Source organism: Salvelinus namaycush, chromosome 25 (genome assembly GCF_016432855.1).
Source record: "Salvelinus namaycush isolate Seneca chromosome 25, SaNama_1.0, whole genome shotgun sequence".
Classification (NCBI taxonomy): Eukaryota; Metazoa; Chordata; class Actinopteri; order Salmoniformes; family Salmonidae; genus Salvelinus; species Salvelinus namaycush.
Genome location: NC_052331.1, coordinates 27,836,649 through 27,852,385, shown reverse-complemented (window position 1 = coordinate 27,852,385; position 15,737 = coordinate 27,836,649). Strand labels below are relative to the sequence as shown.

The following is a 15,737-nucleotide window of genomic DNA, read 5'->3' as shown; positions in this document are numbered from 1 at the left end:
GCTAGAACCTCTCTCATTCTATCTGTCATTCTATCTGTTCTATCTGATTAGCTAGAATGTTCTCCATTATTATCCTAGTAAACCAACTCTAGGGATATTTAACTAATAGGCCACACCACAAAGTGCCCTATTCCATCCCCCTTTTGATACATGGCCCCGCCCTTGTATCAATACTGGCGCAAATCTAACAATTCTCTGTCAAGTGTCTTAACTCTTAAAGTAGTTATCTGTGCTGCCCCTTAGTTCCTGAAACCAACTAAGTTTTCATTCCCTCTGTCTCCCCTCAGTAACCGTGACCCAGTCTGTGTCACTCCTATCTCTCTGCTGTCAACCTTCAAGGTCTCAGCAGTGTGGGGAGGGCCCCTCTGTCTCCCCTTACCTTATCTGTCTGTAGCTTGGCCCCAAACATTAACTAAGTGTCTCACTGTTATCTGAACCCATGGAATTACAAAAAACAAACAAAAAAAAAAAACATGTCTATGGTGGCAATTTCTAAAGTCCTTACATAGGTTAAATAAGGTTCTCGATGATATCAATCCCACCAATATTAATTTCGCCGCCCTATTGTATCAAATTACCTTAAACTCAGACGCCAATGACCTTAGATTCTCCATTCAAATGGCTTTCCAATGAGGCTGATCAGACCACACTGGAAAGTCACTTTAGAATTCATACCACCACTTATGTGTGTGTATCCCTTTAAGATATTGTTTCGCTGGGAAACTTAGAAATCCCCTCTAACCCAAACGTTTACTACTAACAAAACCTAATAACTATATTGTACATCAGCTCCACCGGCTGTACCCGAACAACTGTCAAATCAATTTGAATACCGTTATGGTGTATTCTACTTTGACACAGTTTTACGTTAGTACTCAATGGTATCACAACGTTAGTTAGCAACAACCAAACCTTTAAGTCTATTGCAAGCTTTTAAAACACCATGTACCTCGCTAAATTTATATCGCATTACAGTCAATCTACACAAATGAAAACTTTCTGATGAGCACAACTTTATCGTATCTCTCCGTTATTCTTTAGAATTCATCAGGTTTAGGTAACTGTCACTTCTACGATTCAGTAATTTAACTACGACTCCCGTCTCAATACATTATTCCAGCAGATCAGTTAGGCAACACAGCGTATCACATCGAAAGCGCCTCGCTATCATTTAGAATGGATTAGTCTTTCAATTTAACCTAAACGAGCTATTAAAACGTTCAGTTTATATCCTACATAAACACTAACTAACCGTATCTCTTATGCATTCGTTCCAGTCAACATTTCAATCCAAAAACATACAGCAAAAGTATTACAGCGTTACACACACATTTTACTTTAACCCCCATGAAGAATATTCAATGATACAACGCAGAACTTCTGGCCTGCGGGACTTTAACCAATTTCCTTATGTGACATTCAAACCTGGTATCAGTGCGCCAACTTAATACCCAATGCACTACAATTGCTCGACAAACTTATCTTATTTCCAATATAACACAGGACCTCTGGCCTGTAATAGTATAAAACAGAACTTCTGGCCTGGATTACTATTCACTCAAACCACCATCAGTACGCCCACCAATGGCTAATGTATTACACTCACTCGATTGATTCTATAATCAACCTTCATTCGCTCAGCAAGTTTATTAACTTACTCACACACAAACCAGTAGGTACGCCGACCCACCTAATACATTACATACACGTTATATTGCCGTTCATCTACACTCACCCTAGTAGGTTCTTTGACCCACCCTCACACATATCAGTAGAACTTCTGGTCTACACAACCATCAAGTAGAACTTCTGGTCTACTCGTGCATTGCATTCACTGTCATATCATTGAATACTTGGCCAATCAAAATTGCATTCACCACAATACACGCTTCTTACATTCAACAGCTATTGTTATTTATATTTCAAATTTTATCAATCATATAATTTGGTCACTTACGTCAAACAGGTGTCTCACAAAACTAAATTTGGATAATGCCAATGTGCAAAACTTTAGTTTTTCACAAAAGGTTTCTGCTTACCTTTTTAGTTGACCGGTCTGGAGTTGTGAAACACCGTCTGACGACAGCAATGGTCAATTGGCTGGCACGCCAATGTCCAGCGAAGTCCTTCACCAGATCACGTCGGGGTCACCATATAAGGGATTTGCGGCAATTCAAATCTGGTATCAGGACAAAATGTGATTCAGAGTCACCGAATATACTTTAAGTATTTTTATTAAACTCAAGCGATAAATGGTAAATGCAATTTTCGTATATACGGGTTCTCTGTATCACCTCGCAGGGCAGAACAGAGAACTGGCAGGATGCAAGTAAACAGCTGTTCTTATACTGTGACAGACGTAGTTCCAACCCGTCTGTTGGCCTATCACAGTAGAGGCTGAGCGTGGTTTAAACTTTGCTCAGCCTATCGCCGGCGCTCAGACTGGTCCCAGCCTCTTGGCGCTCCTTGGTGTCCGGCGCTGTTGCTGTGTAGACTACGCTCCCACACCCTAGAGACTGGGGCCAGACAGTTCTGTAATATTGTTTGAGCTATTTGCACCTGCATAGATAGCATACTGTTCTCGCTCAAGGTTAACCACAGCTTCTCCGCACACTATCTGGGGCACAATGTTACTTTCAGCACACCCAGGCGCCCAGGCTAACAGTTGCTAATATTATATCACATGTGATATAGCATTGGGTTATAGTGCAATAAACACAAATCCTAACAATACAAAGATTAAACTGTTTACCATTTACTCTAGGAACAAAACAGAATCAAACAGGCAGGGGACCTACCTGCCATTTGCACTGCTAAATGTTGTCCCTTGCAAAACGTTTTGCAACAGCCTAAATGTTTTGATACGGCCTGCGACTAATAAATACACCCCTGAACTTGTCTAATAAGGATGATAATTTTTGTTTTCCTTTCTGAAGTGTTTTGCTACATTGTATCCTACTGAACACAACCCATCTTTGGCAGCAAGTTAGCCGACTAATGTAGTTGTGTTTCTCTGCCTCCCCTCTTTCCCAGGCTGCCTATGCCTCTGGACAGCCCACTTCTCTCGTCTTCGCCACCCAAACACCTCAACAAATGAATTCTGCACCGCAGCCACGACAGGTATTGCGCTCTACTTCTTCAGCTACTCAATCGCTCCTTTTATTTTCCGCTCTTTTGCCAACACTCTTTCAATGTCAATGCTTCTATGTATTGCTGAGTGTAAGACCCCTACTTCAATTCTTAAAGGTCCAATGCAGCTGTTTTTGTCTAAATATCAAATGTTTTCTGGGTAACAATTAAGTACCTTACTATGATTGTTTCTTTTTGCCGTTTTAATTGAACACAAAAATAGCTTTTATCAAGAAAGAATTTTGCTAGGACTGTCTGAGTGAGGGGCCTAATTGGACGAACCTAATGGGAGGGATATGTAACCTCTGAACTAGCTGTTATTGGCCAAGAGGTTTGAAACTCATTGTTATTGGTCTATTAACTTATACCGCCTTGTGACGTCGCCAGGCAGGCCAAAACTCCATCCCACCAAAACAGGCTGAAATTTCAGACAGTCTTTTCAAACAGCTCTTATACAAAAAGGGCATTATCATCATTTTCACAGTATTATTCCAACCTCAGTGTGGAAATGTAGTGTACCAGTCAAAAGTTTGGACACACCTACTTATTCCAGGGTTTTTCTTTATTTTTGCTATTTTCTACATAGTGAAGACATCAAAACTATGAAATAACACACATGGAATCATGTAGTAACCAAAAGTGTTAAACTAATCAAAATATATTTGAGATTCTTCAAAGTAGCCACCCTTTGCCTTGATGACAGCTTTGCACACGCTTGGCATTCTCTCAACCAGCTTCATGAGGTAGTCACCTGGAATGCCTTTCAATTAACAGGTGTGCCTGAAGTTAATTTGTGGAATTTCATTCCTTTCTAATGATTTTGTGCCAATCAGTTTTGTTGTGACAAGGTAGGGGTGGTATACAGAATATAGCCCTATTTGGTAAAAAGACCAAGTCCATATTATGGCAAGAACAGCTCAAATAAGCAAAGAGAAACAACAGTCCATCATTACTTTAAGACATGATGGTCAGTCAATCTAGAACATTTCAAGAACTTTGAAAGTTTCTTCAAGTGCAGTCGCAAATACTATCAAGCACTATGATGAAACTGGCTCTCATGAGGACCACCACAGAAAATGAAGACCCAGAGTTACCTCTGCTGCATAGGATGTTAGTTACCAGCCTCATGTTAGTTACCAGCCTCAGAAATCGGCAAATAATTGCACCTCAGATTTCAGCCCAAAGAAATGCTTCAGAGTTCAAGTAACAGACATATCTCAACATCAACTGTTCAGAGGAGACTGCATGAGTCAGGCCTTCATAGAAACCACTACTAAAGGACACCAATAAGAAGAGACTTGTTTGGGCCAAGTAACACGAGCAATGGACATTAGACTGGTGGAAATCTGTCCTTTGGTCTGATGAGTCCAAATTTTTGATTTTTGCTTGCAAACGCCGTGTCTTTGTGAGACGCAGAGTAGGGGAACGGATCATCTCCGCATGTGTGGTTCCTACCGTGAAGCATGGAGGTGGTGTGGGGGTGCTTTGCTGGTGACACTGTCAGTGATTTTATTTTATTTTATCGAATTCAAGGCACAATTAACCAGCATGGCTACCACAGCATTCTGCAGCGATACGCCATCCTATCTGGTTTGAGCTTAGTGGGACTATCCATTTGTTTTTCAACAGGACAATAACCCAAAACTCACCTCCAGGCTGTGTAAGGGCTATTTGACCAAGACGGTGAGTGATGGAGTGCTGCATCAGATGACCTGGTCTCCACAATCACCCGACTTCAACCCAATTGAGATGGTTTGGGATGAGTTGGACTGCAGAGTGAAGGAAAAGCAGTCAACAAGTGCTCATCATATGTGTGAACTCCTTCAAGATTTTTGGAAAAGCATTCCAGGTGACTACCTCATGAGCTGGTTGAGAGAATGCCAAGAGTGTGCAAAGTTGTCATCAAGGAAAAGGGTGGCTACTTTGAAGAATCTGAAATATAACATATATTTTGATTTGTTCAACACTTTCTTGGTTACTACATGATTCCATATGTTATTTCATAGTTTTGATGTCTTTACTATTATTCTACAATGTAGAAAAGAGTAAAAATAAGGAAAAACCCCTTGAATGAGTAGGTGTCCAAACTTTTGACTGCTACTGTATGTATATATGTAACATACAAATCATGTTTTTGGCTGCACTGGGCCTTTTAACTCCAACTCTTGCGCAACTGTAACGCTTTGGTCCAACCTGTGTGTAATGGTCTTTCTGCTTAACCGCTTTGGTTTAGTGTGTGTGTTTTTTAAAGTCTCTCTCACCACTCTCTGGCTACTAACCTTGACCTCTTGCTCTCTTTTTCTATCCTCCCTCCCAGTTTGCCACCGGGCCCCGTGCTTTACACCAACAGGTACTAACTCCCCTTACCTTCCCCAAAATATCTGCCGTCTCAATAGGACAGTAGTGCATTAATGCACATTTCACTTTAGAGAAGGATGAGGCTAAACAACCTTTTTATTTCTGACCAGATCCAGCTGTAACTACACCCAAAACCACCTGATTGAATGAAATGTATATATTTTTTATCAATTAACCTGTCTAGGACTGGGGTGCCGCTAGCGGCACCCCCCCCCCCCCCCCCACTGAAAAGCCAGGGCGCGAAATTCAAAAAAAATATTTTTTTTAAATATTTAACTTTCACACATTAACAAGTCCAATACAGCTAATGAAAGATACAGATCGTGTGAATCCAGCCAACATGTCCGATTTTTAAAATGTTTTACAGGGAAGACACAATATGTAAATCTATTAGGTAAACACCTTAGCAAAAGAGACCATTTTTTCTTTGTCCACCAACACCACTAGCTATCACCAATTCGGCTAAACTAAGATATTGATAGCCACTAACCAAGAAAAAACCTCCTCAGATGACAGTCTGATAACATATTTATGGTATAGGATAGGTTTTGTTAGAAAAATGTGAATATTTCAGGTAGATATCATAGTTTACAATTGCACCCACCGTCACAAATCGACTAGAATAAATAGATAGAGCAACGTGTCTTACCTAATTACTAATCATAAAACATTTCGTAAAAATACACAGCATACACTAATCGAAAGACACAGATCCTGTGAATACAGACAATATTTCAGATTTTCTAAGTGTCTTACAGCGAAAACACAATAAATCGTTATATTAGCATACCACATATGCAAACGTTACCCCAGCATTGATTCTAGCCAAAGAGCGCGATAACGTCAACATCGCCAAAAGATATTAATTTTTTCACTAACCTTCTCAGAATTCTTCAGATGACACTCCTGTAACATCATATTACAACATACATATACAGTTTGTTCGAAAATGTGGATATTTAGCCACCAAAATCGTGGTTATACAATGAGAAAAGTAGCCGAGCTGGTCAGAAAATGCCGTGTGCCATATTAGACAGTGATCTAGTCGTATACATAAATACTCATAAACGTGACTAAAAAATATAGGGTGGACAGCGATTGATAGACAATTTAATTCTTAATACAATCGCGGAATTACATTTTTTAAATTATCCTTACTTTTCAATACAGTTTGCGCCAAGCGAAGCTACGTCAAAAAAGATGGCGTCCTAAGCCACTAACATTTTTCGACAGAAACACGATTTATCATAATAAATTGTTCCTACTTTGAGCTGTTCTTCCATCAGTATCTTGGGCAAAGGATCCTTTCTTGGGTCTAATCGTCTTTTGGTGGAAAGCTGTCCTCTTGCCATGTGGAAATGCCAACTGCGTTCGGCATGAACTGGAAGCGTGCCCAGAGATTCACAGCGTCTCAGAAATAAATGTCCCAAAATCGCACTAAACGGATATAAATTGCTATAAAACGCTTTAAATTAACTACCTTATGATGTTTTTAACTCCTATAACGAGTAGAAACATGACCAGAGTAATATTACTCCCTACACTAATGCTTGGAACAAGTGCGGGTCGGTGGCCGCCACGCGCATGACGCAGCAAGAAAAGAGTTACTAGCTACAGGGTTTTTTTATTTATAGTGCCTGTGATTGCGCAATCGACCCCATTCAAATCGTCATCACGTAAAGGCATCCAGGGGAAGACGTAAGCAGTGTCCGTATACTCATAGGAATAACATTGGCCTTAAAACTGACTCCAGAACAGGGGCCAACATTTCTGAAATCTGACTCCATGTCAGGGAAATTGCTGTAGAATGACTTCTGTTCCACTTAGAGACAAAATTTCAACTCCTATAGAAACTATAGACTGTTTTCTATCCAATAATAATAATAATATGCATATTGTACGATCAAGAATTTTGTAGGAAGCCGTTTCAAAAATTACACGATTTCCATAAATAGTGACAACAGCACCCCCTAGCCTTAACAGGTTAAGACCATGAGTAGTAGAGTGCTAGAATCTGTCCCTCAGCCTTTTGTGGATTTCCGGGACCAGGGATTTCCCCAGTGAAGATGTCCAGGCTGGTAACCCCATAGGCTACCCATAGTAACACCTAATATGACACCACCCGCAGTAGGGAAGTTCAGTAAAGGTACTAGGCACCGCAGCAGTATGGTCTGCCGGTTTTACATTGCACCTGTATATGTATAAATTGGTTACCCCAATCAAGCAAAGTGCTGGCCAAACCACTTGCTAGGCCTGCAAACAGAGGCTTGGATGAAACTAGAAGACGTATGCTAATCCCTTGTGAATTTACGTCTGTTACTCTCTAGCTTTATATTTCTGCAACGTCTTCATATTTTCTGATGGTCAGCTGCATGTGAAAGACAGATGTTTTGCACTGCTAACTGTAATGTCAGTGATTTACTCTTGCTTCTTATATTCTCTCTCACATTCCTTCTGCTCTCTATTTTTTTTATTTATTACTCTCTTATCTTCCTATTTTTCTCTTGCCTCTCTGTCACCCCTCCCCCTTGTTCTCTGCTTGTGTGTTGTTCGGCTGAAGGGTGGATACAGGGCACTGCAGGTAACCGCTTCTCTTTTCCTTCTCATCTGAGTGTATAGAGCCTGAGGGCTGAATGCACAGCCACACAACGACAACCATGTCAATGTCATACAGAGTCGATATTGTAAAATTTGTAGGGTAGATGCGAGCTGTGATCAATGTTGAAAATTGTAGCAGACATTTCTTTCCACTCGGCCCTGTAGTTCCCAGTCTTTGATGTACTAACCTGGATGGATATACCCCCCCCCCCCCCGTGGAGTTTCAACCTACCTCAACTATCTGACACTTTCAGTATGTGACATTTTAGCCCTGCGGTGCACATGCACACACACACAAATATACTGACAATTTCTGTCCCTCCCTTCCCCATTCTTCTCTAGCCTTACTATGCCAACAGGCCCAACATGCCCACCAGTGTCCCCCGGGTCCAGACCAGCAGCGGGCCTCGTCCGGTTGGTCCCACCCACATCTACCAGCCCGGCTCCCAGATGATGATGATCCCTGGTCAGCAGCTGTCCTTTGCAGGCTCCCCTCAGGGCTACTTCATCCCCCCTGGACAGGTACCACAGCTGGTCATCACCTTATGCTAACGGTCAACTTCACTACAATAAATGATTGCAAGTTTCCGGAATTTCTGAAAAACCTGGGAATTTTTGGAAAGTAAAATATATATATTTTAAAAATTCTATCACACCGCTCATGCATTATTCCAGGTGATAGTCTAAAGTCAAGAGGTAATGTTACATACTATTGTAGATATACCTAAACAGAGCAAACTGGGAGCTTGATCCCTTTAAGACGGGTAACTTGACACAGTTCTAAGTGTCCTCTCTGCCCCTCTCTGTCTCTGTAGTACCGGGCTCCCTACATGCCACCAAGTCCACAGTACCCTGTGACAAGTGGGACAGCAGGCTTCTACCCAGGCACCAGCCCGGCTGAATACCCCACCTATGGTAAGAGACTCTGCTCTGAGCCGGGCCCCACCTGCCAAGCACAACCACCATGACTATAATCGTAATTAGAACCACAGGCACGACTAGATCAGCAGCTGAAACGCTAACCTCAACCTAGTATTGAACCGCAATGTCCGCTAGAACCATAACCATGGCTACACTAGATCCAACCACAATCTTACCTAGGACCATAACTGTAAATACTACCAAAACCACATCCATGACAAAAACTGGGGCCACATGCACCCAGAGATAGCTTAGTCGGTCGATTTTAGGGTCGCTCTTATTGGTCAGTCAGTTGATCAAATTAAATGTTATTGGTTGCATACACATATTTTGCAGATGTTATTGCAGGTGCAGCGAAATGCTTATGTTTCTAGCTTCAACAGTGCAGTAATATCTAACAATACACATGAATGCCCCCCTCACAAAAAAATACATTAAGTAAAAACTTGCAATGTCAGAGTCCGGTATGTGTGTGTGTAAGTACAGTGAATTTGGAAAGTATTCAGACCCCTTGACCTTTTCCACATTTTGTTACATTACAGCCTTATTTTAAAATTTAAATAAACATTTCTCATCAATCTACACACAATAGCCCATAATGACACTGAGAAAACAGGTTTTTAGAAATGTTTGCAAATGTATTACAAATAAAAAATGGAAAGATCACATTTACATAAGTATTCAGACCTTTACGCAGTACTTTGTTGAAGCATCTTTGGCAGCAATTACAGCCACGAGTCTTCTTGGGTATGACACTACAAGCATGGCACACCTGTATTTTGGGAGTTTCTCTCATTCTTCTCTGCAGATCCTCTCAAGCTCAGTCAGGTTGGATGGGGAGTGTCGCTGCACAGCTATTTTCAGGTCTCTCCAGAGATGTTCGATCGGGTTCAAGTCTGGGCTCTGGCTGGGTCACTCAAGGACATTCAGAGACTTGTCCCGAAGCCACTCCTGCGTTGTCTTGGCTGTGTGCTTAGGGTCGTTGTCCTGTTGGAAGGTAAACCTTGGCCCCAGTCTGAAGTCCTGAGTGCTCTGGAGCAGATTTTCATCAAGGATCTCTCTGTACTTTGCTCCGTTAATCTTTCCCTCGATCCTGACTAGTCTCCCACTCCCTGCCGCTGAAAAACATCCCCATAGCATGATGCTGCCACCACCAGGCTTCACCGTAGGGATGGTGCCAGGTTTCCTCCAGACGTGACGATTGGCATTCCGGCCGAAGAGTTGGTTTCATCCGAGTGAATCTTGTTTCTCATGGTCAGAGTCCTTTAGGTGCCTTTTGGCAAACTCCAAGTGGACTGTCGTGCCTTTTACTGAGGAGTGGCTTCCGTCTGGCTACTCGACCATAAAGTCCTGATTGGTGGAATGCTGCAGAGAGTGTTGTCCTTCTGGAAGGTTCTCCCATCTCCACAGAGGAACTCTGGAGCTCTGTCAGTGACCATCGGGTACTTGGTCACCTCCCTGACCAAGGCCCTTCTCCCCTGATTGCTCAGTTTGGCCGGGCGGCCAGCTCTAGGAAGAGTCTGGGTGGTTCCAAACTTCTTTCATTTAAGAATGATGGAGGTCACTGTGTTCTTGGGGACCTTCAATGCTCCAGACATTTTTTGGTACCCTTCCCCAGATCTGTGCCTCTACACAATCCTGTCTTGAAGCTCTACGGACAATTCCTTCAACCTCATGCCTTGGTTTTTGCTCTGACATTCACTGTCACCTGTGGGACCTTATCTAGACAGGTGTGTGCCTTTCCAAATCATGTTCAATCAATTGAATTTACCACAGGTGGACTCCAATCAAGTTGTAGAGGCATCTCAAGGATGGTCATTGGACACAGGATGCACCTGAGCTCAATTTAGATTCTCATAGCAAAGGGACTGAATGTAAATAAGGTATTTGTTTTATTTTTTTATACATTTGCAAAAATCTCTAAACCTGTTTTAGATTTCTCATTATGGGGTATGTTGTGTAGATTAATGTGTCAAAACATTTATTCAATCATTTTAGAATAAGGCTCGTAACAAAATGTGGAAAGGGGTCTGAATACTTTCCGAATGCACTGTATAATGGTGTGTATGGACAGTACATGAATAGAAAACGTATGTACTGCAGTAGTTTATATAGGATGAGCCTTGACTAGAATACAGTTATATAGTTATGAAGTGGGTAGAACAGTATGTAAACATTATTTAAGTGACCAGTGTTTATGTACACAATGCAGCAGTCTCTAAGGTGCAGCGTTGCTTACCAGGTGGTAGCCAGCTCTTACAGTTGGTCGGTCACATTTTTTAATAATATATGAAATGTAGCAGACTTCTATCCAAAGTCACTTAGTCATGCGTGGATATAATTTACTTATGGGTGGTCCCAAGAATCGAACTCACAACCCTGGCGTGACAAGTGCCATGCTCTACCAACTGAGCTACAAAGGACCACTAGTTGATCTTACAATTGCTCTTGTAGTTGCTCTTACGGTTGACCAGTCAGGTGGTCTTACGGTTGGTTCATTGCTGCGTGGCCTGGCAGGTTGTGTGTATGGTGGTCTCTGTTCTCTCTTTAGGATCCAAGGCTGTGTGTGTGGGCTTTGGTTCTGCTCTATCAGTCTTCTCACCTGCTGCTTCTCACTGCCTTAACACCCTGCTTACTTCCGGTTCCCTTCACTCAATCTGCATCTGTCTCTTCCTGTCCTCTCTCTTCTCTCCTCCCTTTAATTTTCCTTCCCTCGCTCCCTTCCTTCTTCCCTCTCCCCCCTGTTGTGTTCAGAGCCCTCTCTGGCTGCGAGGGAGAGGAGAGGGGGCGGGCGAGAGAACGGGCGTCTCTCTCTCCACGGTGCTCCTCTCACCTCCCAGCGCTACCCCGGTGAGTATGTGTGTACTTGCGTGTGCATGTGTGTTGCTTAGTATGTGCTGGGCTGCATCTTTGTCTGCCTAATATGTCTGCATAATGTGGTTTTTCCCTTGTGCACATGGTTTTATTTTGCTGCGGATGCATGTGTGTATTTCAGTGCATGTTCAGTCTGTGTGTGAATGTCTCTGGCTCTTTTTGGGGTGTGTTTGACTAACCTCCCTTTCTCCCTCCCTCCCCCCTACAGCAGGTGCCTACTACCCGGCCCAGCCCCAGTACAGCCACACACCCCCTGTCCAGACCGCGCCCGTCATGATAAGCCCTGCCCAGCCCCAGCAGCAGGCCTTGCCCCCTCAGCTGCCGCCGACCCAACCACCGGCACCCAAGAGGGAGCGCGTAACGGTACTGTACCACACAATGTTGCATTTCTACTATGAGACTTTACCCCGGTGTTTGGCCTAAAGACAGACTTTTGAGTTTCCACTAAGGATGTTAGCTGCCGAAAATACATTTGACAGGTCATGCTTATCGGTCAATTTGCATAATTTAGTGGAATTAAATTGTCAAGTGTGTATTTTCGTTAGTAGTCATGCATCTTATTTATCACATTTGCACAGCATACAGAGCCTAGTTTGAGGAACGGAGTATCCTATCACCTGTCAGACAACGCAAGAGTAGTTCCTCACTGGAGTGAAACGTGCTTTTGTAAACCCAGTCATTGCGCAACAAATAACAATTCTAAATGCAATTGCATGTTAACTTTCATGGCCACAATTTAAATGGAGCTATTTTTATTTGTCAATCTCAACTGGTAATTAAAGCGCGCCTCCCATTTGCCAATCGAGTGCCTAGGTGTTACGAGATTCTTGTTCTCAGTTGTTCATAATACCCAATTGAATTAATTACTCAGCCTGAAACCCAGAATTTGTAAGAAACTGGTTGAAATTAATTAGGCGGAGGCCCAGGTACAATTGTCAGGAATGTTTATTTAGAGAGCTTTGCTTATCATTTCCGGTACATTGGTCTATATACCTCACATTTCGTCATAAACGTCCCTCCTCCTCTCAGATACAATGGCAACACAGTTCACAAGTCTTCTTCTCATACATTGTCCGCCACCTGTTATACAATCTACTACAAAGCCCAAGGTCTCTCCCCTCCCTGGGTGGGGAGACTTCCATCCCTGCTATCAGTTTCACAGTGGTCACAAGTTGTCTGCCACAGTTCCTTGCCTACCAACAGTCCCTCTTTCTTATGGACAAACATGATTCATCAGACAGGATATAATTCTGTTAGTTATAATTCTACGTTAAATGTATACATCATTTAGTCATTATTCATAAAATTCCCATAACACTAGGCAATAGTCAACGTTAGGCAGGCTATCAGCGTGTCACCACCACTTTGCAATGTGAGCTTGAGGCAGTAATTGTCTGAAAGCTGAACACTTTACTTCAAATAATGAGTCATGTCTGTCTTTGCTTCAAAGTAGCCTTGCGAAAATCCATCCATAGAAACGTGGAGGCAGTTATTTTATTAAGACTTCCTTATGCCTTTGTCTAGCTTGTCTCTCCTGTTTTATTTGTTTTCATATCAACTTTCTTTTGTTGTCCAGTAGCCAAACGCACAATCCTAGTCATATTAGCAACCCATCCTAGTGGTTATTAGATTCCCCCTCTTTCTAACAGACATTTTCATTATGGAACCGCTCTCATTATGTGTACTGTTTAGAACAGTGTTTTCCTGTAAAATGCATTTTGGTAAATGTTTGAAAAATACCTTTTATTTGCTGCTTCGTTACAGGAGTTGAATCTACGCGGGCTGGTACCCGTGTCTCACTGGGCCATGGCTCCGGTGGACTGGCTCTAGCGTGGAGGCAAGGCCCTGAGTACTTTTCACCTAGCATTTACTATCGCTCGACCGATATTGGATTTTTGGGTCCAATACCGATTTTAGGGAGGCGAAAGTCACCGTTTACCGGTGTATTTCCTGATTCGTTTTTTTAGATGGAGTGAAAAATACCTTTTTTTTTTAACAAATTCTGCTCCAAGGGATAAACAGATACTCTAAATTATGATTTTGTAAATAAATATTAAAGTGAACATTATTTAAGAATATTTTATTTGTGGTTTACATGATAACCACCAAAAACAACTATATATCCTCTAAATCAGAAAGTACCTCCTAAGGTACAACTTAAAGATGTCTGTCTATGGTGATGAATAAGAAGGCAGTAGTATTTGTGCTGAAGCACTAATAAACAAGAAGGGCTGAATGAATTAACCTGTAATCTGAAACTACACTGTTCACAAGATCACAAACTATGCAGTGAAATCCTGTAACATGCAGTTCATATTGTCACCACTTAGTAGATTCACTACAGTGCTGTACAACAGTCAAAGGTCATGTAAAGAAACACTTTATGGCAACCTTGCAACGAGAGCTTGTCATGACACGCACACGCCAGCTGTTCATTACCAAAATGTTTTCTTACTGAAACCATAATGTAAATTACACTGTTATTCAATACAAAATGTATTGGCTAATATATTTCAACTGCAAAGTGGCATGTGCTGATGACTGAATTTTAATGCAGGAAAGGGCTGTCAGCATGTTTTTTAGCTACACGTTCTAATTTCGCTAGCTAACAATCTCTCATCATGAGTGCAAGCATATGTCTTGAATGATAGATCTGCACCAACTAACTAAATAAACCCACTAACATAATAGGGCCAGACAGTAACACTGTTGTTTTTGTATCAATGATGAGTCTGTGTTCACTTTGGCTCCAGCTGGCTAGATGGACAGTTGATCATTTTCCTTATCAAAAACATCTGTTTAGGCGATTGAGGTTGTTGATTCTGCTTTTCAGCCCTAGCTATGGCAACACAATTTCCCTAGTATATTAGCAGTGGAAAAGCTCTGTAAACGGCGGAGGGTGTACTATGACCTTGCTGCTGAGGTCAATGCAGTTCAGGAGTAGGTAGAGTAGATGTTGCCCCTTAACGCTGATACGGGATCCGATATCTTCTCACCCACCCTCATGGTTAAAGATAGAATCGGGGGAGGGTAATCTGATCCTAGATCAGAATTGGGCTGAGGGTAATGTGACCCTAGATGTGTGGTTAAGGGCAATTCCAACCATGTGCTAAAGATGGAGAGGAGAATGAACCATCCAACCATGTGCTAAAGATGGAGAGGAGAATGAACCAAGGGAAATGATTATCCCCTAGTTTTGATGGGAGAAGAGAATGGGATTTTCATTTATTTAAGCCTATTTAACCAGTGTTATCGGTGCAAAATGTTTTGCGCCGGGAAATGAAAACGAGCATTTCATACAAATTGAAAGTTCAGTCACTCCCAGTTTAGGTCCGTTTTCTTCTGTTTGGTGTCTAGTGAATACGACCCAGGTTAGTCAGTTAATAGCACATTTTTAAACTCAGCAAAAAAAGAAACGTCCTCTCACTGTTAACTGCGTTTTATTTTCAGCAAACTTAACATGTGTAAATATTTGTATGAACATAACAAGATTCAACAACAGACATAAACTGAAAAAGTTCCACAGACATGTGACTAACAGAAATGGAATAATGTGTCTCTGAACAAAGGGGGGGTAAAAACAGTCAGTATCTGGTGTGGCCACCAGCTGCATTAAGTACTGCAGTGCATCTCCTCCTCATGGACTGCACCAGATTTTCCAGTTCTTGCTGTTCTTGAGATGTAACCCTACTCTTCCACCAAGGCACCTGTAAGTTGCCGGACATTTCTGGGGGGAATGGCCCTAGCCCTCACCCTCCGATCCAACAGGTCCCAGACGTGCTCAATGGGATTGAGATTCGGGCTCTTCGCTGGCCATGGCAGAACACTGACATTCCTGTCTTGCAGGAAATCGCGCA

At 42.1% G+C, this 15,737-nt stretch overlaps 1 protein-coding gene across 1 annotated transcript in view; it reads left to right on the top strand.

The window, feature by feature from the left end:
- Window positions 1–15,737, top strand: part of LOC120019865 (eukaryotic translation initiation factor 4 gamma 1-like) — a 59,860-nt gene that overhangs the window by 8,682 nt on the left and 35,441 nt on the right. The window contains exons 3-7 of the mRNA XM_038963279.1: window positions 3,034–3,120; window positions 5,447–5,479; window positions 8,428–8,607; window positions 8,901–9,000; window positions 12,089–12,243. Coding sequence (XP_038819207.1) covers window positions 3,034–3,120; window positions 5,447–5,479; window positions 8,428–8,607; window positions 8,901–9,000; window positions 12,089–12,243 — 555 coding nt within the window. The remainder of the gene's footprint in view (window positions 1–3,033; window positions 3,121–5,446; window positions 5,480–8,427; window positions 8,608–8,900; window positions 9,001–12,088; window positions 12,244–15,737) is intronic.